General features: G+C 39.2%; 1 protein-coding gene and 1 long non-coding RNA gene across 2 annotated transcripts in view; one reads left to right on the top strand and one right to left on the bottom strand.

Moving 5' to 3' along the window:
* Positions 1–1573: 1573 nt before the first annotated feature.
* LRRC58 (leucine rich repeat containing 58) lies at positions 1574–25599 on the bottom strand. Its single transcript, XM_017891339.1, has 4 exons — positions 24823–25599; positions 12017–12145; positions 11058–11335; positions 1574–8052 (listed from the first exon to the last, which is right to left on the bottom strand). Exons 1-4 carry the CDS (start codon positions 25320–25322, stop codon positions 7844–7846), a joined length of 1116 nt encoding a protein of 371 aa, XP_017746828.1. The 5' UTR covers positions 25323–25599; the 3' UTR covers positions 1574–7843.
* The window catches only part of LOC108541726 (uncharacterized), a 57155-nt gene continuing 56755 nt past the window's right edge, over positions 25504–25903 (top strand). The window contains exon 1 of the long non-coding RNA XR_001889043.1: positions 25504–25903. This is a non-coding gene — a long non-coding RNA (uncharacterized LOC108541726).

Below are 25903 nucleotides of genomic sequence, written 5' to 3'. Positions count from 1 at the left end.
AAGTGAAGTCTGCTGGCTTCACCGCGGCACCTAGACAAGGGCTTAGAAATGTAAAGAGACTTGGGGGAAGGGTGGGCAGCACCAAGAAGCTTTCTTGGGCAAGTTTGTCCCTAACAACTCCTGTGTGCCTTGACGTTTATAGTCGTGGGAAGAATTGTGGATTGGGAGAAAGTGAGAGCAGCAAGATTTTAGAGCCAGACCAAGGTATAAAAATAATATAATGGGTAATGAGTGCACATTTCTTAATGTCACTATGCTTCTCTGCTGACATAAACAATTTAAAAGTTATCTGCACGTCTAATATGGCTAGCACAAATCACCAGAACCTTAGAAAATACTTCCTTCAGCTGGGCATGGTGGCTCATGCCTGTAATCCTAGCACTTTCGGAGGCCGAGGTAGCAAATTACACCACTGCACTCAGCTTGGCGGCTGAGGTGGGTGGATCACCTGAGGTCGGGAGTCCAACACCAGCCTGACCAACATGGAGAAACCCCATCTCTACTAAAAATACAAAAGTAGCTGGACGTGGTGGTGCATGCCTCTAATCCCAGCTACTCAGGAGGCTGAGGCAGAAGAATCACTTGAACCTGGGGGGCGGAGGTTGCAGTGAGCCAAGATCAGACCATTGCACTCCAGCCTGGGCAACAAGAGCGAAACTCCGTCTCAAAAAAAAGAGAAAGAGATCAGAATTACACTATGTGTTTTCTCTTCTCCCTCAAATTTCTTGGGCCTGTCTTTGCCAAGAAGTCATCTGTGTTAGCCCATTTTCATACTGCTATGAAGAAATACCAAGACTGAGTAATTTATAAAGAAAAAGAGGTTTAATGGACTCACAGTTCCACATGGCTGGGGAGGCCTCACAATCACGGTGGAAAGCAGAGGAGGAAAGGCATGTCTTATGTGGCAGCAGGCTTGTGCAGGAGAACTGCCCTTTTTAAAACCATCAGAACTCATGCGACTTATTCACCATCACAAGAATAGCATGGGAAAACCCACCCCATGATTCAATTACCTCCCACTGGGTCCCTCCCACCACACGTCGGATTATGGAAGCTACAATTCAAGATGAGATTTGGGTGGTGGCACAGCCAAACCATTCTATGTATTAACCAGGGAAATGCTGAGTTTCTTCCATCTTAGCACATTTGAAACATTAGCTGTTTTACAAAGTACATGTCCTTGCTATCCACTCTATTTACACCAACTCATAACCACAGCATTCTTCCATATCCTGGAATCTAGAAAAATATTAGGTGTTCTAATGTCACCAAAATAATGGCACTATAAAATATTGATATGAAGTGCTATGTCAATGTGCTCAGTTAGAACTATATTACTCTGGGTTAAGACTGTGTGATTCTGTACTAAATGCAAGAAATAACTGGCCTTAGTTAGCAGGATGATCTCACCAATTTCTTATTAGAGCATGCATCCGTAAGTCTATTGAGACTGTGGAAGCAGAAGGAAGACTAGTAGACAAGTCTAATTTATCTTATCCATTGCATCTAGAACAGAGTCAATGTTAGTACATACTTAATGTATTCAATGATATAACAAGTAATCAGGCAAATATCAACAATATAGAGACTTTAATATAGAAATGGATTCCAACAAAACAGTTTTATTAAAATAAGGCACAATGCTTGATATGGCAAAATTCACATAGAGGACTGGCTAATATAAGATCTTTTGTATGTACTGGGGGAGGGGAAAGTAGGTGGTAGAATTGAAGCAGCCCAAATATTCTTTTAAGAACATTTAGCATTACAAGGCAATACATAAATTTGATATTAATATAATAAACGGTAACTTATCCTAAAAATAAAAACTGTTGAATCATGTTGCTGAATTACACTTATTTCTACCATTAAGTTTGTTATCTATTTATCTATAGATGTAGATACTCCAAATTTGCAAGATTTCAAATACAGAAAATTAAGAAATCAGATCATAAAAAGTAATTTGACCAAAGTAAAAGTATGTTTTCAGTATCCTTCGTTAATACTTTGACATCCCAAACTTTACAAAAAACTTACAATGCTGGTTATTTAAAACTTTTCTCCCGTTATGTTTTTGTTTCTCATGAATACAAAGTGGGCTCAGAAATGCAAAAAAACCTCAACTGCAAGCATACACGTCTTTACATGATTGTTGTGAAGTGACTGTTTAGGTTAACATTCTTTCTCAATATCACAATGTTAACAATTTAAGTCAGAGAAAGGATTCTCTTAAACATAAGTGGTAGACATAATTAACCAATTTAGTCGTTTTTGCAATACTGAACAGCAATGTCAATCTTATTCCCACATCTTCCAATAGCTGGAATTTACAATAAAAAAGTCTTATCCAATTTATTGACAGTCAAAGGAACAAGTACTTTCTGGTGAATGCAGATGCTCTTTCCACCATAGTTTTGTGGTATGACAGTATATAAATAACTTCATTAAACTAATATAATACACTTTAATATTTACTGGACTGAATACTGTCCTTTACAACAACTATTGAGAAAGACTAATGTTAGGTAAAAGTCTGGTAGCACCCAAATCAATATTGCCCTATGAGTGTTCAATAATATGCAGAGTTCATTAGTGAACTGTTTTTTTAATAACAATTATTAGTAAATATAGACCAAGGGAGATAGAAAAAGAATGGGAGATATTCACATACAAAAGTATTCAAACATGTCTCACTTTCAACCTATATTACAAAGAAAACCAGTGGCAAAATACGCTAAGCCTTACAATATCTTCATATGATGCTATAAATATGAAGTTGGTTGGAAACTGCTGTCATTCTTTGGTGGCACCAGATAAATTTTTAAAATAATATATAAGAGAACGTATCTTTTCAGTGATTTTATTTCAGGGGACACTGATTCTTATGGCTTTGACATTCTGGGACAGAATGCATGGTAGAGGTTCCCTCCCCAGAAGTCCTAGACTGATACACATTAGGCCATTTTATGAGAAGGAATCTTTCAGTTTTTCCCTCAAGTCAAATGAAAAAGGTAACAATGTTGTCACAAACAACTTATTAAATAATATAGATCTCCAAACTTTGGGTCTAGAGTAGAGGATTTAAGGCACATACTTCCTGACCACAACTGAAATCACTGATACCTTTAAAAAGATACGACTATGAAAATACAAAATTGCACATAATTTTTTATTTTTTATTTTTTTGGGATATCGAGTCTTGCTCTGTCACCCAGGCTGAAGTGCAATGGCGCAATCTTGGCTCACTGCAACTTCTGCCTCCTGGGTTCAAGCGATTCTCCTGCCTCAGGCTTCTGAGTAGCTGTGACTACAGGCATGCGCCACCACACCCGGCTAATTTTTGTATTTTTAGTAGAGACATGATTTTGCCATGTTGGCCAGGCTAATCTCAAACTCCTGACTTCAGGTGATCTGCCTGCCTCTGCCTCCCAAAGTGCCAGGATTACAGGTGTGAGCCACCACGCCTGGCCCCAAATTGTACACTATTAAATTCATTAATGTTATACAGGGCATAACACTTAATATGGAAACAGGGACATTCAATATAGAAGGAATCAGAACTATGCCTTATAGGTCACATTGCATAAAAATCTATACAGTCGCTTTTACTATTGTTAAGTCCCTGGCACAACTTAAAAAGCCCACTATTTTGGACTAAATGGAGAGTAATATTTATAACGACATAATAAAATCTCTATTTTGGATAAAAAAAGAATCATTTAGGTAAAACTAAATGTTCCTAACTAAATGCAGCTTAACTAACCTTATATATACATACTATAACTGATAGTTTTGTCTACCAAGGGTCTTATGAAAATTTAGGAATAATAACCATTAACTTTTTACATAAATAGCAACTGCTAAAATGCTTTAAAAGATCAAGTTTTATTTGCACTATTTGCTTACTGTTTTTTCTTTTTTACATAGTGAAAAGGTAAAACATTAACCAAGGCTACCTGTTATACCACAATTCCAGGTTAACGACGTATTACTTTCTCCCTTTGGGAACAGCAAGGTTGGCTGTAAGAAGATCCTATTACTTGCTGGCCCTTAATTATGGAGGGATATGGATGATCTCCCAATAGCAAACACTGAACAAATTTGGTGATAAAGGTTTTTGGATGGTAGTCAGTAGGCCACTCAATAACTTCATTTTAAAACAATTCACTATTACTTTAAAGGGCTTTCTTGGCCTACGACTGTCCCTAGGTGTGTGGTGACTTCTCTTCTAGCCCTGTGGCTTCTAAAACACTCCAGCAATCAGCCTCTTCCTTCTCTTTTTTTGTTTAAATCTGATAGTTACAAAATCTGGTAAAACTGGTGTGCACTATTACAAAACATTATTGTGGATTCCTTTTTACTTTTATTTACACAAACAAAAACTTCTCAAATTGAGGTACAATTTACAATGCAAATCTTTTTTTTTTTGTTTGAGACAGAGTCTCACTCTTACCCAGGCTGGAGTGCAGCAGAGTGATCTCAGATCACTGCAACCTCTGTCTTCCAAGTTCAAGTGATTCTCTTGTATTAGCCTCCAGAGTTAGCTGGGACTATGGGCGTGCGTCACCATGCCCGGCTAATTTTTGTATTTTTAGTAAAGATGAGGTTTCACCATGCTGGCCAGGCTGGTCTCAAATTCCTGACTGCATATGATCCACCCACTTCGGCCTCCCAAAGTGCTAAGATTACAGGTGTGTGCCACCGTGTCCAGCCAAGTCTTTACTTTTAAATGTGGTAACCTGAAGTTCTAAATATCAACAATTTTTGAACAAAAGACACTTCAGCACACATTCAGAAGTAAAATATGACAGTCACCTTTGGATTTACCTCCACTACTCAAATACTAGAATACTGAGGACCCTGGCCAGCTGGTCCTTAATATTAGTCAGCCAATCCCTGGCACCCTGGAATCCATGTATCATATTCACTAATCTTCCTATTGCCCAGAATCTTAGCACTTATTTCACCAACTCAGTTTGGTGATGCTGAGACAATTGATTCTAGGGATAAAGACTACTAAGAATGCACAGTGTACTAATTCCAATTTAAAATACTAGCACTGAAGAATGCCATTCTAAATATGTTAATGTTATGCTTAAGCAGTTTTATCTGTAGATTTGGTCACTAAAATTGTCCAAGTAGATCAATATCAAAAACTTATTTCATTATAAAATTAGACTTTGCTAATTCTGTCTTTTAAAACCCCAATTAAAGATTATTTATCGTAATTAAACATAAGTATATGACTTAGGAACTAAAGCGACAGACTGTTATTTTAAATACATAGTTAGCTATATGACTTGGGAGCTGATTATCTGGTTTCTAGATTATCAAGTCCCTTGTATCTGACTTCTGGTTAATTTCCCTAATCAGTTACAAGAAAAGGAAAGGTAGGATAAAGAAACAGGGAAAATCTTAGAAATTATTAGCTGCTCTTATAAAACGTTAGGTCAAAGATTTACAAAAGATAAAACCGACAGCTAAACGTATACTTCATTAAAAATTACCAAGAGACAACGGTACGCTGATCATAGGTTTTTCAACTATACATAGAACCATAACATTTTGTTGAAATAATACTGTGATATACATCTATATTCTTATATGCAAAGGCCAGAAACTCTCTGGTTGGACCTATTTACATCTGTAAAAGATGAAGCAGTAGACCTTCTTTCTAGGAAGTTGGAAAGGCTATGTAAGATTATATATTTACATACCTATCCATTTATTTTACGAAGACTAACTCTTAGAAGACTACTCAAGCAGTTGCTCAAGTCAAGCTGGTAATTGATTAGGAAGTAGGCATAAGCATTCAGGCCAAAAAAAATTGGTCCTATCAATTTGAGTATTTTACTATGAATACATGATTTTCTATGAAAATATCTTATGTATCTTAGCTAAGTCACTTATTTACAAAACATTTTACATTTGTCACTTAGGCACAGCCTAAGTCATCTTTACCTTTCATAATTGTACACTCTGCAGTTTGCTGTGGCTCACATGGAGAAGTAAGCAAAGACTTTATACCTCTATTTCATGACTGTATTACTCTTCTAGCCAGTAGGAACATATTAGATTACTTCTATAGACACAGAAAATTTCTCAATCAAAAGGAAAACAAAATCTTACTACATTATAACAGGGTAAAGGTGTAGGGATTCATTCTATAGCAGCGTTTCACATCTGCAGTTCATGAAACTCTCATGTTTCATGAATTAATATACAAATAAACACATAAATCCTGAATTATGCTAGTTTCTTCTAAAATAAAAAATATATATATATGAAAAAAACTCTAATACATTTATATGTTATTATACAACAATCTGCTTTTAAGAAATGGTGTGCCATGAATGCCAGAAATCAGAAAAGGTATCACCTGATGTTCTAACGCCTATCTGACCTGTATATTTGACATTTCTTACTGCATGTTTAACATTTAACAAGTGATGTTATTAGTTATTTAATGATTACCAGTAAGCATTTACTTTATATCAACTTATATTGTACTTAAATTCTACTTAAAATTCAATTTGTATTGCATGTTAAACTAGTTAATAAAAATTTGGTAATTTCTAATAGCAATTAATTTGTGAAACTATTTTCCTGCTATACATTAAGGATATAATATATTAATAAGCTTTTCTATTTTATTAATACTTTATTTTGAAAATGCTTCCATAGTTAAAGTAGCTCTGGAAACGGTTTTATTAGGTATAAGGACAATGACACCTTTTCCCCATTTTGTTTGGCTTGTTGTGATGTTTTCTAGTTTCATTAGTTTTCTTTAAAAGCAGAGAAAGATGGTCCAGTACGTGACATGGGCAAGAGTCATATTTTTTCCCTACCCATTTAATGCAAGATATAAAGAAGCTTTCCTAGCTTATATCTCTTTTAGAATTTTTTGTTAAAAATTCTTACTCTGTCTTATGATGAACAGATTGATCAAGACTATGGCCTACCATTAAGTGTAAAAGTAATGTGCTTATAAGGGATGAGTGCACATTTAAACAAAAAAATATTAAGAGGCCCATGGATATCAGATATACTGTTATTTACCTAGTTCTGCTAAAGAATATTTTAAAATGTTCTGCATGGTATGTCAGGTTATATGTTGCTCTGGCATTATTTCTTGAATACATTTTTATATCCTTGCTGGATTAAGGCACTATAACAATCATTGCTAGATTACATAAGGTTAATAGCAATCCTATAGAACAAAGGAAAAGAACAAAAAAGTTTTAATATCCCACTTAACCGTTATATGCCTTACGTCACCAGTTAGTTTGTCAGAAAGGTTTACGTCCTATGTAACCATCTGTGAGCTTCTCTGAACTAATCCAGACATACAGGCAATAAAAAAAGGGAGGGTGAATCCTGTTTATGGCATATAATACATATATATATGGCACATATAGTATATATGGTATATAGTGTTCTACCTAAACCCAAGGGCAACTCTGGCAATTATAGCTTTGATTATTTCTCACTTTCTCCATCTCAACTGCCAAAAGGTATACTACTTATGGCTTATTGTAGAACTGCTCTTCAAAACGTACCATTCTGCTTTGTGATTCAGGTAAAACTTGAGTGAAAACTGCAAACCATCAGCCAAATGTGGAACTATCATTCACAATAAATTATGTTAAAAGAATCCAAACATGGGACTGGACTCATTCCTGCTGAATGGGTAGATGAAACACAAAATGTTTTATATCATCCCAGACTCTTGCATGAACACTTAAGATGAAGATGAGGTTTCTAGTGAACTTCAAGCTCTATTTTCTTATCTAACCACCTTTGCTCAGTTTTTTAAGTATTTCACACCAGTGTGCACTCCTATTCAACCAAGAAGAACTTTCTGCATTCTGCGTGCAGCAACACTAGCTTCATCTTCTGAGTCAGATTCACTCTGGGATGTGGAGCTGTGAGAGGCAGAACTGCAAGGGGAAGAGCATTCTGGGGAACACAAGTAGTGCATCAGTGGGAGGCGATACTTCCCACAGAAGTCCACAAATTTAATTTGTCTGACACAGCAGTCAAAGTAGACTCCTAAAGAGAAGAAGGAATACAAAGTAATCATTACAAAGCAAGGAACCAATTTCTTTTTCAGCCCTTTCTCCAGTGTTCTGGAGAAACGTCATATATCATTTTCTGTTATGAATCTTAAGCAGAAATAGTACTTGCTCATATAGCTGTCTACAAGCCTCCTGGAAGGTCTTAAAGGTAGAGTCTGGGTGTAAAGAGGTAACCAGGAAATTCATCTTAAAGGGAGCAGGTACAGAAAGGACACTGTGTACTTAGCTTCTTTTCTCTGGGAGACTTGGGGCAATGGCTGATGGAGATTTTAGGATACCTGAGGTGCCTTTTCTCTATTACCCAAGCCACCCCCTTGGTACTACCCTACAGTCACAGACTAAAACAAAACAACATAAAAACTCCTTTAATAATTATCTTAAAAGAATTCGTATACAAAAAATTTTCAGAAAGGGGATGACTTTTGGTACTCCTGTTCTTATGTACTGGGAAGGCAAAATTGAAAGAAATAAAATGCCATTTTACATTTCCAAAGACTGTAAATCTTCAGGCCTCAGATCTGTTTCACTGATGATCTCACTTGATTCTCATACAATTACACACCTTCAGGTAAACTGAAAGTAATATCTGGCCCTTTTGATTCCTAGGTTAGTGCTCCTCGACTGTGGCCCTTCAGTTAAGTAAAAACAGAGCTAGAGCCGAGAGGAAAGCAGATGTTGCTGTGCCTCTGGATTCTAGTTGGTCCTTAAAATGATACTGCAAATATCTAACAGACAGACTGTCACAATGGTTGCAGTATAACCAGAACATCTAGAATTTTGGTCCAATCACCTCTCTGGAGAGGTATCTCAAGCTCTATACTCTGCCTAAGTTTCTTCTGGCACCAAATACTGTGTGTTTATCACATAAGGGACCAAAATTAAAAGATGTGGTCCAAGCAAAGGAAAAACAATGAATACCACTTTTATTTTTTTCCTGGTATCTCAACTAACCATGTAGTTTTTTGATCTTGTAGTAAATATAAAAAAGGGGAAATTTGTGGTATATTACTTGGAATGATTTAGGAAAGTAGATACATTAAATAAGTTGGTCAATCAAAAACCGATAATAAATCCCCCAAAATGTGTTAGCTTCTCGAAAACAGATGAAAGAAATAAAATAAAGCATTATGGGAGGTACGATGAACTAAAGCAGTATAATACTATCTTGTGATTTATAAGATTTCAGATTATACAAAGAGAAAAATATCTCTGAGAATATAAAAGTACTTTTAAGTTAGTTTAATAACTAACAAATTTGAGGGGGAAATGTCTAACAGATTATCTCAAATTTTAAACTGAATTTTTTTTTTTTAAGAGACAGGGTTTCACTCTGTCACCCAGGCTAGAGTGCAGTGACATGATCACAGCTCATGGGAGCCTTGAACTCCTAGACCCATGCCATCCTCTTACCTTAGCCTCCTGAGTAGCTGGGACCACAGGTACATGCCACTATGCCCAACTAATGTTTCTATTTTTTGTAGAGACGGGGTCTCGTTATGCTGCCTAGGCTGGTCTCAAACTCCTGGGCTTACGAGATCCTCCTGCCTCAGCCTCCCAAAGTGATGGAATTACAGACAGGCATGAGCCACCACACTCGGCCTTAAGCTGGTAATTTTAAAGCATTTTGTTCTTAAGATAAATGGCACACCAGTATACTAAAGAAGTCATTAAGGAAATATTTAAGAGAGAAAAGAGAATTCCTGTAGAGATCCATTTCCAGAAAAGCACGAATTCAAAGAAGAGATTTAGACTTTCAGGCCTGAGGGTCTGGTGTGAATGCTGCCCTATGTGTTTTCCTCTGTCACCGTGAAAGCTAATTCAGGAATGGAGAATCACAGAGAAAAGCGTAAGCACTTTGAACTTGGCACAGTGCTGCAATCTCTACTTCTAAGAGTAGGTGGCCAGAAATGACCCAGAGCATTATCTTTTTTAAACTCAAAGTGTCTTTTTATCTTTTAACAATCTTTGAATAATTTGATAATTTTCTCCCTTTTAATGTAATAGCTTCAAGACAAGATCGGACTGCCAGAGAAAGTCTCACCTGGTTTTGAACATCATTACACAGCATTTCCTCAGTACCTACTGGATTTTTTAAAAGTAGTCTTTTATGAAGGAGCCAACATAAAAAATGACCTACTATCAGTCAGTAATTCTCACCCACACACCCTGGCACTTCAGGCTCTTCACAACCTGAACTCAATGTAGCTTTCCACTCTCATTACTCCCCTAACCTTACATTTGGGGCAAATTACTACTCATCCAACAGTCTGCCCCATACTCTTCCGTCTCCACTTTGTATTCTCCATCTGAAAAATTTCCTATCCTCAATCTTACCCTATCAAAATCTAATTCATACCTCAATAATTAGCTCATTGTTTCCAGATCTAATAAAATGTACTCTCCCCCTCCTTTGATTTCCAGAAGCATTTTGAATTCCTTGGGATACTTACCTGACTCTGCCTTATATCATTTGCATAATTCTCTCCAAATGCTCTAAACTCAAGACATTTTGAACCATGGACTTAAGGTAACATAAAGTTTTGTGTACAATCTGTAACTGGCACACATTCAGCCCATTCTCATACATCTTGAATCATACCCTATTAAATCTGATACAGGGAATGGTGGGTCTAAGAAAATATCCTTCAAATAAATATAAAAGGTGTCCAAACATTTTAGAAACAGTTTTTAAACAATTAGAACTGTTTACACTTCCTTGAGTTTCCTCTCATTTTACCATCTTGATTTATTATCTTGTGACAAGACAGGATGAGACTTCCTGGGTATGTTCCTTATGTATGAATCCTAAAATATTATGAAAAATAATTCTTAAAAAAAATCCAGAGTGAAATGTCTTTCTCATAAATGAGTGAAAAAATAAAGGGAACAGAAATAGAGACAGCTTTTGTCTGACAGAAGACTTAATTAATTTTAAAAAGAGCTAAGTAAGTGGGAAACATGAATACTGAATTAACTTACCTCCACATTTTGGGTTTGGGCAATTGCTGGCTGAACCCAAGTATCTAAGAAGATTCCCAGGAAGATCATAGGGAGTGTAGGAAATATTTCGGATCTTAATGGTCCGTGCAGCTAATTCCAGGAGAGTTGGAGGATCATAGGTTAGATCTCTAACAAAACGAACAACCAATGGATTTCCTCGTAAACTCAACTCTTCCAAATGAATAAGGTTGAGGATCTCTCGTGGCAGATATGTCAGCAAGTTATTGTGAAGACTTAGGGAACGAAGTGAATGCAACCTAGAATAAATGCAGTATAAAAACCAATGGCAGTAAGCAACATAACTACCAAAAATATTGAATATATGTGTGTATACAGAACTTGATTTCCCCTTAAGAATGAGCAATCAATATTAGGGTCAACTGAAGTAAAACAAAAAGGTGCTGAAACTAGATCAAAGTGCAGATTTGGAAATGTCATGAAGGACTTTTGTCCTTGGACTCGGCGAATTTAGAATACTCAGAGAGTGTTCTGATGTGCTAACTGCTATAAAAGCTAGATTTGAAGATGGGGGTGGGCAGTGGGCATGCTTTTTCATTCAGATAACTAAAAAAGGAAAGATTTCAAATGCAACAGAAATTAAGATCCTTCACATTATAAAGCCTAATTAGGACATAAATGTTTCATATCAAATATAAAATTACTAAAAGTCCCATAAAACCTAGGGAAATATATGCTAATGCTCAATTCTTTGATTACAGAAAATAGACTGAATAAATATTTTGAGGAATAAATCAGAGCATTTAAAAGTGAAATTTTAAAAACCCAGCTCGCAGCAAACCTCAGAACTATAATTAACATGTATCACTTACTTTGAGAATATCTAATTCTTTTTTACATATAAAACATGTGAGTGAATGCAAGACAATAATTACTAAGCACAGATGTCTGTGTATATACAAATGCCTGGAACTACTCACTGTGAAAGCTGAGGAGGTACACTTTGGATTTTGTTGTCACATAATACCAAGTAATTCAGAGAAGGCAGATTTCCTAATTCTGGTGGGATTTCTTTAATGAAATTTCCTCCAAGATATAAGCACTCTAAACTGCAAAAATAAATGAACAAAACCAAAAAAGTAAATAAAGTTGAAAAAGATACCCCATTGTGTCTACTACAATAAACACGTTTCATCTATTCATTCAGCAAATGTTTTACTTAAGATTTGCTATGTGCTATCCAGTCTCTAGAGAAACAATGCAATTTTCAGGGAGCTTATACTATAGCTAAGCAGACGAGACAGACCAATGTTAGATAACTTTACAATGAAACACAAAACAAGGCCAAAAATAGGCATTACAATACCAAAATAAGAGGGACAAACCATAAATGGTATTAGGAGTTGAATGAAAAGGAAGATAAAAGTTTTAAAAAGGCCACAGTAGTTCTGAATGGAATAGGCTTCCCCAAAGGGCTGTGACTTCGGCTGGGCTATGGACTTAGCCCATTTAGATGAGAAGAAAAAGTACACTTCAGGTTGGAGCAGAGGGCTTGTTAGGCACAATGAATATACCTTTTAATAGACGAGAATTCATCTTGAGGAATCAAAGATTAAGGTTGTACAGAGACCAGATTACAAGAACGCTGAATTCTATGTTAGTATGCTTGGATTTGATTGATGCCCTGACAGGCAACGGGAAAACCACTATCTTGTTTTTGAACAGACTTTAAAACTATGAAGTCTCTACATTTCTTCTTTGCTCTTATTATAGCAATTACATACTTCAGAGGCTGTGTAAATTGCCCACTACTATAAAATCAAAGTTCCAGGTAATTATACTGTTTTCCAACAATAGGTTAACATTTTAGACATAGCATATATTGCACCAAAATAGAAAAAAAGAGAGTACTCTTTGATGATTACTGTTGAAAGGCTTCCTTCAAAAGATTTTTGCAAGGGGTAGCAGGATCAGTTCTATGTGTGTGTGTGTGTGTGTGTGTGTGTGTGTGTGTGTTTGTGTATATATATGTGTGTGTGTATATATATATACACACACACACACATATACATACACATATGTAGTACACAAACACATACAGATTTTTTCTCCCAATACTGTATTACTTTTATCTTTCTGTTAAATCTGCTAACTCAGTAGAACTGTTTTTTCAAAACACCTTTAAATGTGGGAGAAAACAGCCTACTAAAGTATTACCTAAACTTCCACAGTAAGAATTCCCTATGATATTTTTAAAGCTATGGAGTCCTGATCCCATCCAGATGCACTAAATCAGAGTCTCCCTCCCTTGAATTGCCTGTGAAGTGGCAGATTTCAGAATATAAGGTGTAATTTTAACAGATAAAGCCAAGTTACCTTGTGCAGTCATAGCTATTTACAAATCCATAATTGGCATTTAAGAGCACTCCTTAACCTACAACTTTGCCAACACCTAGTATTATCACCAGCATTTATTTATTTATTTACTATTTGATGGTATAAAAAATGGTACCATTCTGTGTTTTTAATCTGCAAATCTGTAGGTCCCTAACTATAAGTGAAGTTGAGCATCTTTTTATAGTTTTAGACATTGGTATATCTTTAGAGAATCACCTATTCATATCATTTACCTATTTTTCTCATGAATTATACAGCTTTATCTCATTGATTTGTTGGGAGCTCTGCTGTTGTTAAATACACATATTCTGCCTAACTTTGTTCCTTTGTGGTCTCGAGCATGGTCTATTTTCATTCATGTATTATATGTACAAAAAGAACATGTAACTATTATGATTGACCTCTTAACTGAGCAAATTTTTTTCTCTTACTATTTTGCCTTCTTGCTCTGATGGTTAGTCTCCTACTATAAACATGATTTTCCTTCTTCCCTTAGAGTCCTGTCAATCTTTGCTTTCTTTCCCATTAATATACAGAAATTATACTACAGATACATTCAAGCTCATGACTGCTAAAAACTTCCTGAAGTGAGCCTTAATTCATATGAAGGATTTCTATTTGTTCTTTTTTTTTTTTTTTGAGACAGACTCTCACTCTGTCGCCCAGGCTGGAGTGCACTGGCATGATCTCAGCTCACTGCAATCTCCGTCTCCCAAGTTAGGTCAAGCAATTCTCCTGCCTCAGCCTCTCGAGGAGCTGGGATTACAGGTCCCTGCCACCACACCTGACTAATTTTCACCACACCTGACTAATTTTTGTATTTTTAGTAGAGACGGGGTTTCACCATGTTAGCCAGGATGGTCTCGAATTCCTGACCTCAGGTGATCTGCTCACCTCAGCCTCCCAAAGTGCTGGGATTACGGGCGTGAGTCACCGTGCCTGGCCTCTATTTGTTCTTTTAAATACATTTTGCCCTGAAATCTATGTCCTCTGATTATCAACACTGCTTACCAGTTTTATTTTTATTGGTATTTATTTCATTCAATCCCAGCTCCACAACTTACCAGTATAAAAATTTGGACCAGTTACTTAATCTTGCAGTTTCTTCCTTTTAAAAATGGAATAATATTATCTATCATATAAAATGCCCAGTTAACAAATATGAACATCTACAATGTGCCAGGCACCATTCTAGGGAATAGAATGCAAATAAGTTCAAGTTCTTGACCTGAATAAGTTTACATTTTCGTGAGAAGACAGACAATAAATCGATAACATGTCTATTATGCCAGATAGTTTTCAGTGTCACAAAGAAAAAGGGGGAACAATCAGATAGTGATAGAAGTGACACTCTAGAGAGGGTGGTCAGAAAAAGTTCCTCTTAGGAGATGACATCTGAACGAGATCTAAATGAAATGACTGAGTACAAACCCCAACGGAAAACTGATTGGTGTGTTGTGAAACAGCAACACAGCCAGTTTGACTAGACGAGTAGATCAGAGTGACTGAGGTGGGACTGTGGTCATCAAAGAGATCAGAGAGGTAGCCTAGGAAGGCCACATCACAGAATGCCCTTTGGGCCTCTGTAAGAGCATTTTGAAAAAACAGTTCTGAACAAAGCCTAGTCATTTAACTTGACTTTTTAGAAGGATCACTTTGGCTTTTGAGTGGCAAACAACTGGAGAAGGGGTTAGGGGAGCACTGTGGGCAGGAGTAGAAGGAGGAAAAGCAGATTGGAGCCTAATCCAGTACTTCAGATGAGAAATGACAGATTTGCCTGGTACATCATTTCCTATCCCTTTCCTTATAACTTATTGGTGTATTTTTATTTTAAGTGTAAATCTTTATAAATGGAGTATAACTTGATGATTGACGCTCGGACTTGTGTTTTCTATTATCATGGTGTATCTCCACGTACTTTTTCCCTTTAGTTCTGCTTCTTATTGTGCTCCTCAAGTTTCTTTTTGTTCTTTTCCCTCTACTTCCACTGTTTTGAACTGTATATGCTATTTCTATTTTGCTAGGAGTTACCCCCTTCAATTTTCTTTGTACTCTCTCTCACTCTCAAACACATAACCATGCTCTCTTCTGTCCTTCTCTTCGTATCATCTCCTAGATTTAGTTCTACCCTGATTTTCTACCAATTTATTTTATTTCCAATCAGTAATTGATTCAGATTTATCAGTATGTTTTCCCAATTTATTCATCATTTTTTTTTGGAGGCTTATTTCTTTTAAGGTTTTTCTTGGAGTGCATCCTTTAGAAGTTCTTTCAGCAAGAACTCATGATTGTTAATCTTTGAGCCCTTTGTCTCTGGCATTTTAATTTTTTTCCCCTCACTCTTGAGTAATAGTTTAGCTGGGCATAAAATTCTAGGTTGGCAGTTACTTTTCCTCGGCACTACAAAAATTCTGCTCCATTATCTTATTACAGCCAGTATTACTCTTGTTCCTTTGTAGGTAATCTTTTTTTTCTTTCTTCAATAGGATTAAGGATTTTTTCTTATTCATCTTTAATGTTCTAAAGTTTTACTATGACACGTTAAGATATCAGTTTAGAGAGCTCCCTTTCTTTGTGGGAAATTTCAGCCACTATTACTGCACACATTGTCTTTCTTTCATTGCCTTTCTAGAATTGCTCTAAGCAGTTTATTTTTTATTATTTTTTTATTTTTATTTTTTGAGATGGAGTCTTGCTCTGTCACCTAGGCTGGAGTGCAGTGGCACGATCTCAACTCATTGTAACCTCTGCCTCCTGGGTTCAAGCAATTCTCCTGCCTCAGCCTCCCGAGTAGTTGGGATTACAGGTGCCTGCCACCAGGCCTGGCTAATTTTTGTATTTTTAGTAGAGACGGAGTTTCACCATGTTGGCCAAGCTGGTCTCAAACTCCTGACCTCATGATCTGCCTGCCTCGGTCTCCCAAAGTGCTGGGATTACAGGCATGGGCCACCGCACCCGGCTGCTCTTAGCAGTTTTAACTTCAGATCTATCCTCTATGTCTTAATACTTCTTTCATACTTTTTATTTCTTTATCTCTTTAAGCTGAATTCCAGGAAAATAACTGAGTAAAATCATTCAGCTTATGGATTCATTCTTCAGCTGATTTCTATTCACCTTTTAGTCTAGTTAGTCAGTTAATAATTATATTTTTTCATTTCTAGAAACTCCAATTGCGGTTTTCCTGTCAGTTTTAAAACTCTCTATTCTTGCTTCACTGATGAAGTTCCTTCCTTTACCTCTCTGAAATTAGTAAATGTACTTAAAAATTCATTGCAGATTGCCTTATTACAGATATTTTCTCAAGTATAATTTTTCTGTCTTTCATAATCTCAGCCTTCCTTGATGTGTGGTTATTCAAAATGCCAAGTTGAATCAAACATTTTGTCTTTTTAAAAAATACATTAGGCCAGGTGCGGTGGCTTACACCTAATCCCAGCACTTTGGGAGGCTGAGGCAGGCAGATTACTTGAGGTCAGGAGTTCGAGACCAGCTTGGCTAACTGGTAAAATACCATCTCTACTTAAAAACAAAAAACAAAAAACAAAAAAAAATTAGCCAGGTGAGGTGGCAGGCACCTGTAATCCCAGCTACTCAGGAGGCTGAGGCAGGAGAATCACCTGAACCTGGGAGGCAGAGGTTGCAGTGAGCCGAGGTCGCACCACTGCACTCCAGCCTGGGTGACAAAGTGAGACTGTGTCTCAAACAAACAAACAAATATATGTATTATTGACACTTTAAAAAAACATATTTCTGATCGTGTAAAGCTTTTCAAAATTCCATTTCCCTCTTTAGACTTAAAATGTTTAGAAAAAGTAAGCTGATAACTTTGATTTTATGTTATTTTCTCTCTCTTTCAAAGATTATCTTGCAGCAAAAGTCAACTGGTTACAAGATTGAATTCTCCTACTGCAAGTGCTTAAGCATTGGTGAAAAAAGTTCCTAGGCAGGATTTTTAAAATTCTACCAAGTATAGCATAAGTTACTGCTCAGTTACTCAGAAATCCCTATTTTTCAATGATGATAGCTACTTGAATAGAATAGAACGGAACAGAATGGAATAGAATATTTGGAGTTCAAATATTCAGAAACTACTAGGTTCCTGGAAAAGGAACTATTTCAATGAGAAGACTATGAGGGAAAAAAACTGAGCAAACTTCAAAGTCCTTTTTACAAAGGATTTGATAGCTAAATAATAACTTGCAATATAGTTTAGAGAGGGAGAAAAGAAAAAAGTGAAAAAAAGGAAGAGTGAGTCTGAGGGCAAGTGTAAATGTTATCCTTTCTATTTGCTTAGGTCAGTGTTATGGACTGAATGCCTGTGCCCTCCCAAAATTCATGTTGAAACCCTAACTCCTTAATGTTAGGGTATTAAAAAAGTGGGGTCTTTGGGTGGTAACTAAAGGATTAGATAAGGTCAAGAGGGTGGAGCCCTCATTAATAGGATTAGCGTCCTTCGAAGAGTCCCAAGGGAACTTGCTTCCTCTCTCCATCATGTTGATGTAGCAGGGAGGCACAGCTGGGGCTGCACATTCCATGGAGTTGGGGGGCGCCCTGCCCCTTCTGTGTTGGGACCGGAGCTCCCCAGGTGCAACTGTGGTAGCCCAACCTGCAGCTGCAGACCCAGGCCTCCTGCTCTACACAGCAGGGAGAAGCCCCAACCTCCTGGGTGGGGCTACAGCCACCTAAACTGCAGCTGTGGATCTGAGCCTCCCTGTGCTCTTGGGGGAGGGCTAGGAGCAGGCAGAATCTGCCTTCCTGCGAGCGGCTACAGCTGTCCTCCCAGGTGCAGTAGCTGGGTGTCTCTGCAGCCTGCCCCCTTGGGGGCCCCAGGAAGGATCCTCCCCCATCCCTGCAGGCTAAAGGGTGTCTTCTCCGGCTGCCTGGCCTCTCTCCAGCCCCTGCTCCAAGATGGGAGTGGGAGCTGGGGCTGAGCCAGGGGTGCCATGAAGGGCAGCAGGAGGCAGATTGATTCCTGGGCAGAAGAGGGTGGGTCCCCAGTAAGGCCCCACCTTTGGGCCAGGGAGGGCCTGAAGGTTGGTGGCCAAGCTGCCAGTTGGGCAGACAGGAGTGGGGACTCCTGGTGCCTCTTCCCGCCCACCCATGGTCACCCATGAACTAATCAGCATGTACTTTCTCCCCTCTGAGGTCCACAAAAGCCCTGGGCTCAGCCAGAACAGGGCAGAAGAGGAAGAGGACAGAGAGAAGATGGGATGGGGTGACCAACTGCAGAGAGAAGTATCCTCTCAGCTGAGCACTGCAGAGACGACCTGTCGGGAGAGAGGAACTGCCCTCTCTGCTGAGAGCTTCAGAGACCTCCAAGAGCTTCAGAGACCTGCAGAGACATTCAAATGACTTGCCTGAGGAAAGGGGCCACCCTCTCCCGCGCTTCTTCTCTGCTGAGAGCTGAACACTTGAAGGGACGACCTGCCTACTGAGAGGAGCTATTCACTCCTCTGAGCTGTTCTAACACTAAATAATATTCTTCTTCACGCTTCACTTGTCTGCGTATCTCATTCTTTCCGGATGTAGGACAAGAACTTGGGCAAAAGTGCCATGGCCACAGAGGTTTCCGGCCAGAAAAATCAACACCCCAGAGATCCCATAACAATGTGAGGCCACAGTCAGAAGATTGTAGTCTATGAACCAGGAAGAAAGCCCTCACCAGACATCAAATCTGCCACCACCTTGATCTTGGAATTCCCAGCCTCCAGAACTGTGATATATAAATTTGTGTTGTTTATAAGTCACTCAGTTTATGTCTTCTTATAGTAGCCTGAACTTATTAAGACAGTCTGGAACCAAGAAAAAACTAGTCTCTGGTGGTTATTTGCTACTCAATGTCTTCTTTCAATGCTTTGGAAGTGGACGGGGAAGGTAGACGGAAAGGATGCCAAACATTAGTAGTTACCTTGACTTTGGCAGAAAAGGATTTGATGTTCTAAAATGTAACTAAGGCCGTGATTTTGCAATTACGTAAATTCTCTTTTGCAACTGATGAATAACACTAATCAAATTACATAACCATCATATTAAATTTACAGTTTCAGGCTTATTTTTTACTTTCTAACTCAAATAATTTCCAAATTTCTAGGGACTTGACACCTTTTGATGATTTGTGGGAATCAAATTTCTGTAACATACTCTACTGTTTCCAAATACACTTTTGTGTAAGAAGAAAGGAAACTGTTGTTGAATTTGTAGCAAAACTGTAGGGGTTAAGTTCTTGTGGTTATCAACACTGCAACTCTGTTAATTAGGGTTGGAACAATTCTATTCTTTCAGTACTTGAAGAATACAAAAAACAAGAAAAGTACTCACTGAATTTATGGAACGAATTATTCCTTTCCTGTTTAGCATTAATACATTGACCTTAAAACTGTCTCTTGATAAATAAGTCACGTTTCCAATCCTTAGGGATACTGCAGTGGATGCCTTTTCTCTATCAAGTACAATGACCCACTGAAAAAACAGGCTAGCACAGGTAAAATTAGAAAATGCTTTCTGCCTCTCCAATCAAATAAAAATGACACCGAACATCATAAAAACATACATTAAGCTGGGCACAATGGTTCACGTCTCTAATCCCAGCACTTTTGGAAGTTGAGGCAGGCGGATCTCTTGAGGTCAGGAGTTCGAGACCAGCCTGGCCAACATGGTGAAACCCCATCTCTACTAAAAACAAAACAAAAGTAGCCAGGTGTAGTGGCAGGTGCCTGTAATCCCAGCTACCTGGGAGGCTGAGGAAGGAGAATCACTTGAACCTGGGAGGCAGAGGCTGCAGTGGGTGAGATCGCACCACTGCACTCCAGCTTGGTGGACAGGGTGAGACTCTAACTCTAAAAAAAAAAAAAGAAACAACAACAACAACAACAACAACAACAACAAAAAACAACCAAATAAACAACAATCAAAACCCAAAAAACAAAAAAATAAAAATATACATTAATCTTATCTTACATAGTTGGTTAAAGGGAGATGGAATTAAAGTAAGACAGGAAAGTACAAAGAGGTAGAAAACAGAAAGGAAAAGAAGCAGAAAGATAAGAACATCTGTAGATAAAGAATGTTTTCTTGAAGTAGCATCTTTGTATTAAATGATTTTCAAATACTAACACCACAGGATTTTAAGGTACCTATATGTTCAAAAGTAGACACACAAATAGATACATCATCTCTTTTTTTTTTTATACTTTAAGTTCTAGGGTACATGTGCACAACATGTAGGTTTGTTACATATGTATACATGTGCCATGTTGGTGTGCTGCGCCCATTAACTCATCATTTACATTAGGTATATATCCTAATGCTATCCCTCCCCCCTCCCAGATGCATCATCTCTTGATACTTGCCCCAAATTAAGGCAATAAAAAAAGTCAGATGGATGATGTTGAGAGCCAGTGAAAACCTCAGTATGTGATTCTAAATGTGGAAAAGAGTTTTCATTTAAACTTTACTGCATTCTATCATCTGGCTGAGTCATCTATCTCTTTCCTAAGATATCAACCTATTGTACACTAACCTCAAAACATTCCAGAGCATTAACTTTTAGCTTTTGTTTTGTCCCACCTTCCTATTTCAATCTTTCAAAACCACAGCAAACAGATGGTGAGAAGCATCATGAACAGAAAAAGGAAGGCATTACTTAAGAAGAAAAGATTGTAGAAGAGTACCAATGAAACTCAGTTGTGCTCAAACCCACTCTCCAAATACCTAGCATACTGGATTTGCCAAACAATCCTGAAGTTTTGTTTACTTAAATAAAGTCTATTGGCCATTGAGTGATAAGCTATTAAGCTCTTCCTCAATTAATGTCTAAGCTGAGAAGAATAAAAGGTATGATTCAGAAAAATAAGTCAGAATATGAATTATACCTACTTTTCAGCATTATGTAACAAAACAAATTTGCCTATATATACTATAGCCAAACAATTATATTTATTTGCTGAAGATTAAACACATTTTGATGGAAAGTATCTACATCCACAACTGCATGGTTCACACTAATAGCCTAATTTACTCCAGGAGAATGAAGTTAATCATAAAAATAAGTAAGATTTTCAATATATACTTGTTATACTTTGAAAGTGATCCTTCAGAAAATGTTAAAAAAAAAAAAAGATTTTGCCACTAGGGGAAAGAATCGATAGGGTATAGAAAACATAGATACCCTGCTAAATCTGGAGAGGTCAATGACACCAATTTAGCCATGAGTATTCATTTGTTATTCTTTCCTTAAATGATGAAGAGTGGAAGGAGTGGGGGAGTTTTCATGGATTATATAGTCTGTACTATTTTAATAATTGCTCTTACAGAGGACACGTATCTTCTTAATGTACCAAAACACTAGATCTGGTTTACAAAGCAGCATGGCATACACAGTATACAATATAAATCAGAGTAACCAATGAAGTCTAGAGAATCCACAGATTTTCTAAGAGAAGATGGTGTTCTTGGACAAGTAGTTTAAGAGGCTAAACCTCCACCTCTACATTTTTGAAGCTTTAATGCATCATATTAGTAGTAAATAGCCGTATTTGAGGGCTGAACCACATAACTCTTACTTGTCACTATCTGGCCTCAAGCAAAGTCAGTGATAATAAATCTCAGTCTCCTCATCTGTAAATAGAAGGGGACGATTTGGGTCATTGCCAAGGCTTTTTCGAGCTCAGAGTATATTTCTACACAACCCTTTTAACCTACACTCAATCAGTTTATATTTGGAGCATAGCCTAAACCTTTACCAATTCTTAGCAGTAAAGAGAAATAAAGCATGCAACTGAAAAATGAAAACAGTGACGTTAAAGATATCATACATTACTGGAGTCAAAGACACAATGAACAATAAACACAGATAGCACAGTTGCTAGCCCAGAAAATTGAGTCAGAAAATCAGTCAACTACGTGAATGACTTTGACAAATCCTCCTGATCACAAATCCAACAGTACAGAAGTCCAAAGATTCAAGTTCCAGGGTGGGTGCAGTGGCTCACACCTGTAATCCCAACACTTTGAGAGGCAGATGGATGGATCACTTGAAGTCAGAAGTTTGAGAACAGCCTGGCCAACATGGTGAAACTGTCTCTACTAAAAATACAAAAATTAGCTGGCGTGATGGCACGCTCCTGTAGTCGCAGATACTTGGGAGGCGGAGGCAAGAGAATCACTTGAACCCAGGAAGCAGAGATTACAGTGAGCCCAGATCATGCCACTGCACTCCAGCCTCGGCAACAGACTGAAACTCCGCCTCAAAAAAAACAAAAAACAAAACAAAACCAAAAAAACCCACGACCCTCCAACCCCTCGACAAAGATTCAGGTTCTAGTACTCTGCCACTGTGCAGAATTCAAGGGTCTGGAGTCATAGACCACAGAGGTCAAATACAGTTCCAACCCTTACTAGCCTTGTAATCTTGTGACTTACTTTCTCTGAGCCTCAGTTTCTGCCTCTGAAAAAAGGGAGCACATTATCTCATGGGATCATTGTGAGAATTAAAAAGCATATTTAGCACCTATGACAGGATCTACTGCATTGTAAGTATTAAATAAATGGGACTTTTGCCTACTTTTCTCTCCATACGATGGAAATAATACTTTCCCTAGGTTCCTGTTAGTATATTAAGAAAATCCCAAAGCTGGAATTATGTAACATTAAAATTAGAAGGAACCAAGGGCTGTCAATTTTACCTCTAATCTTTTCTCCGTATCTTCCATTTCTTATCATATACCCTAGTATCACCCTGGTATAAGCTACCATCATCTCTCGTCCTACTACAATGACCTCCTTCAAACCAGCCCTCAAAATCTCTATCTCTTCACCCTCTCCTCACTCCATTCCTGCACAGCAACAAGACACATGCTTAAAACTCTCTCACGTGCACTTAGAACAAAATCCAAACTTTATCATAGCCTTCAAGACCTGACATGGGCTGACTTGCCTGAATTTATATTTGCCACTTTCCCTCTTGCTCACTTCCCAGTACAATGTCCTTCTTTCAGAATTTTAGTAGTTACCCTCCTTGCCTCTGGGCTTTCCCATGTGCCTCTGTCATTTTGTCTCAAGGCATTCTGTAGGTCTTCATAGAACTCATAACCACTGTAATTAAATAATGAGGTTCACAGTTAGTTGTTTAATGTCTGTCTCCTGGATCATGTTCACCATTGTATCCCCAATACTTGGGACAGCGCCTGACACAGGGCAGGTATTCAGTAAATATCTATTTAAGAGTAAACAAAGAGACATCTTACCCACATGCTTCATTTTGTAGATTAGAAAGCTACAGTTAGGATATGCTACAGTTAGGATACAAGTGACTTGCCTAAGGCTGAGGCACCAAGAGTTCTTTTTTCCCAGGCCAATATTCTTTTGCTACACTTAACTCTGAGGTCCCTTCTACATTTAACATTCTATTATCTCTGAAAATACAATAAAGTGTGAAAATATCTTACAGATGGAAGATACCTCTTTTTCATTTTGTACAATACATTTCACTCTATTTCCCACTCCCCCACCGGGCACTTTTATTGTCCTGTTTCTCTGCTTCCTCCTAAAGTTAAATTTAACATATTTACTACATAATCTAGTAGGCGAAGCAGATAATTCCTGTAAACAAGGAATTATATCCAATAAGGTAAATGCAACGGCAGGATGAATGAAGCACAGAGAAAGTACAGTATAGGCTGTACTTTTTTGTGCAGGGAGTAGTAAAGAAAAAAATTGTTGTGCAGGGAGTAGTAAAAAAGGAATCACAGAGATGATAACTTGAGATAGCTTTTGAAGGATGATAGGCGTTTGCCAGGTGAAGGAAACATTCCAAGCAAGGGAAACAGCAAGTGTACAGAGGCACTGCATCCATTCAACACATACTGAGTGCCTACCAGCAACTCCAAGCTGCTTTCTCTATGGGGAAAATGGATAGGTCACTGAACTCCACAAATGGTAGTTGGTAGAGCCACAGAGAAGACGAAGCTGCAAATGTAGCGGAAAGCAAGGGTCAGGTCAGAGCACCTTGTATGCCATGCTCAAAGGCATGTACTTTGATCTATAGAGATGGAAAACCACGGAAGACTTTTGAGCAAAGAAGTGACAACCTCTGATTTACATCTGTTTTGAGTTCCCACTCAGTTCGGATCACGCTCCAGATTCAATAAGGAAGACAGAAAAAATGCCTCGAGAATCCGCATAGGCCAAACACAACATACCAAACGGTCACACAAGCGATCATACTAGATATTTACAACAACTTGCTGGGATGGTTGGGCAGAACTCACTACCGCACAAAGACAAAGCTTGGAAATAGTTACGTGACAAACGCGAGGCGCCCAGGCCCGGCGCCCCAGGGTTCCCGGACACCGCCCGAGGCCTCCCCACCCTCCGGCACACACCCGCTGACCTCTGCAAGTTCTCGATCTCAGCCGGGATGCTCTGCAGCTGGTTGCCGCCCAGGCTCAGGGTCTGCAGCGCACGCAGCTCTAAGAGCGAGGCAGGCACCTCCTGGAAACAGTTGCCGCTGAGGTTGAGTACCTGGAGGCTGCGGCAGAGCGGCGACTGGGCCAGGCCCTTGGGCAGCGAACTGGGCCCGCCGAGCCGGTTGTTCTTTGCCAGCAGCGTGCGCAGGCCGCGCAGCGCGAGGAGCTCCGGGCCGAGCGCGGTCAACGCGTTGCCGCTCACGTCCAGCAGCTGGAGGTGCGGAAAGCCGCTGCCTAGCGCCCGCGGCAGCGACACCAGACGATTGTGAGGCAGCAGCAGCCGCAGCAGTGCCTCCCGCGAGCCGCGCCGCTCCTCGCCCCGCGCCTCCAGCTCAGACTCCAGCGTCTCGGTGGACACGCTGAGGCGGGACCAGTTCAGTTCGGCCTCCCCGGCCGTGACCACCGCCGCTCCGGCCTCCTCCATCCTAGCCACCGCACGGCGCTTGGCGCTGGATTCCCCAAAGCGCCGCGCGCCGTCCACAGGCCGGGAGCTCCGCGGCGCCCCGGAACCTGAACCAAGAGCTGAGTCGGAAGTGGCGCGGGCGGGCGCTAACCCTGCGCGCCTCGGCCGAGTCACGCGACGCGAGGCCCTGGGGTGCGCGCGCCGCTCCGGGGCGGGCTCCGCCTCACGAGGCGCGGGGCGCGGAGTGGCAAGAGCGTAGCTGCGCGGAGCTGAGGCCGAGACCCCGAGGCTGCCAAATTGTCATCAGAGCCGGGCCGGGTTTCGGCGGCCGCGCTTTATAGTCGCTGGAGCCTGGTGACCTATTCCAGGGCTCCAAGACTGCCTAGGCAACAGCCCAAGGATGTTCGGTTATCTGGCCTTGAGGGTTCGCGCGTCACGTGCCCCCTCCCCGCCCCCGCTTGTTTTCAGTTTAAAAGTGGGGCCGGTGTCTGCAGGACTCCGTGAGCACACAGGCATTTAGTGATGATTTATCTCCATGACAGAAAACCCCAGGAATTTCAAGTCCGAGGATTAACAAAACCGACTTCGAAGTGTGAAAGCAG

The sequence above is a fragment of the Rhinopithecus bieti genome, unplaced genomic scaffold (assembly GCF_001698545.2).
Source record: "Rhinopithecus bieti isolate Rb0 unplaced genomic scaffold, ASM169854v2 scaffold_759, whole genome shotgun sequence".
In the NCBI taxonomy this organism is placed as follows: domain Eukaryota; kingdom Metazoa; phylum Chordata; class Mammalia; order Primates; family Cercopithecidae; genus Rhinopithecus; species Rhinopithecus bieti.
This window is presented reverse-complemented; position numbering and strand designations above follow the sequence as displayed.

Excerpts from the sequence above, each read along its gene's own strand:
- LRRC58 (XM_017891339.1), bottom strand. The coding sequence starts at position 25,322 with ATGGAGGAGGCCGGAGCGGCGGTGGTCACGGCCGGGGAGGCCGAACTG. Across the intron at positions 12,146-24,822 it reads GAGATCGAGAACTTGCAGAG|TTTAGAGTGCTTATATCTTG; the intron begins GTCAGCGGGTGT and ends TTATTTTTGCAG. Across the intron at positions 11,336-12,016 it reads GTACCTCCTCAGCTTTCACA|GTTGCATTCACTTCGTTCCC; the intron begins GTGAGTAGTTCC and ends CATTTATTCTAG.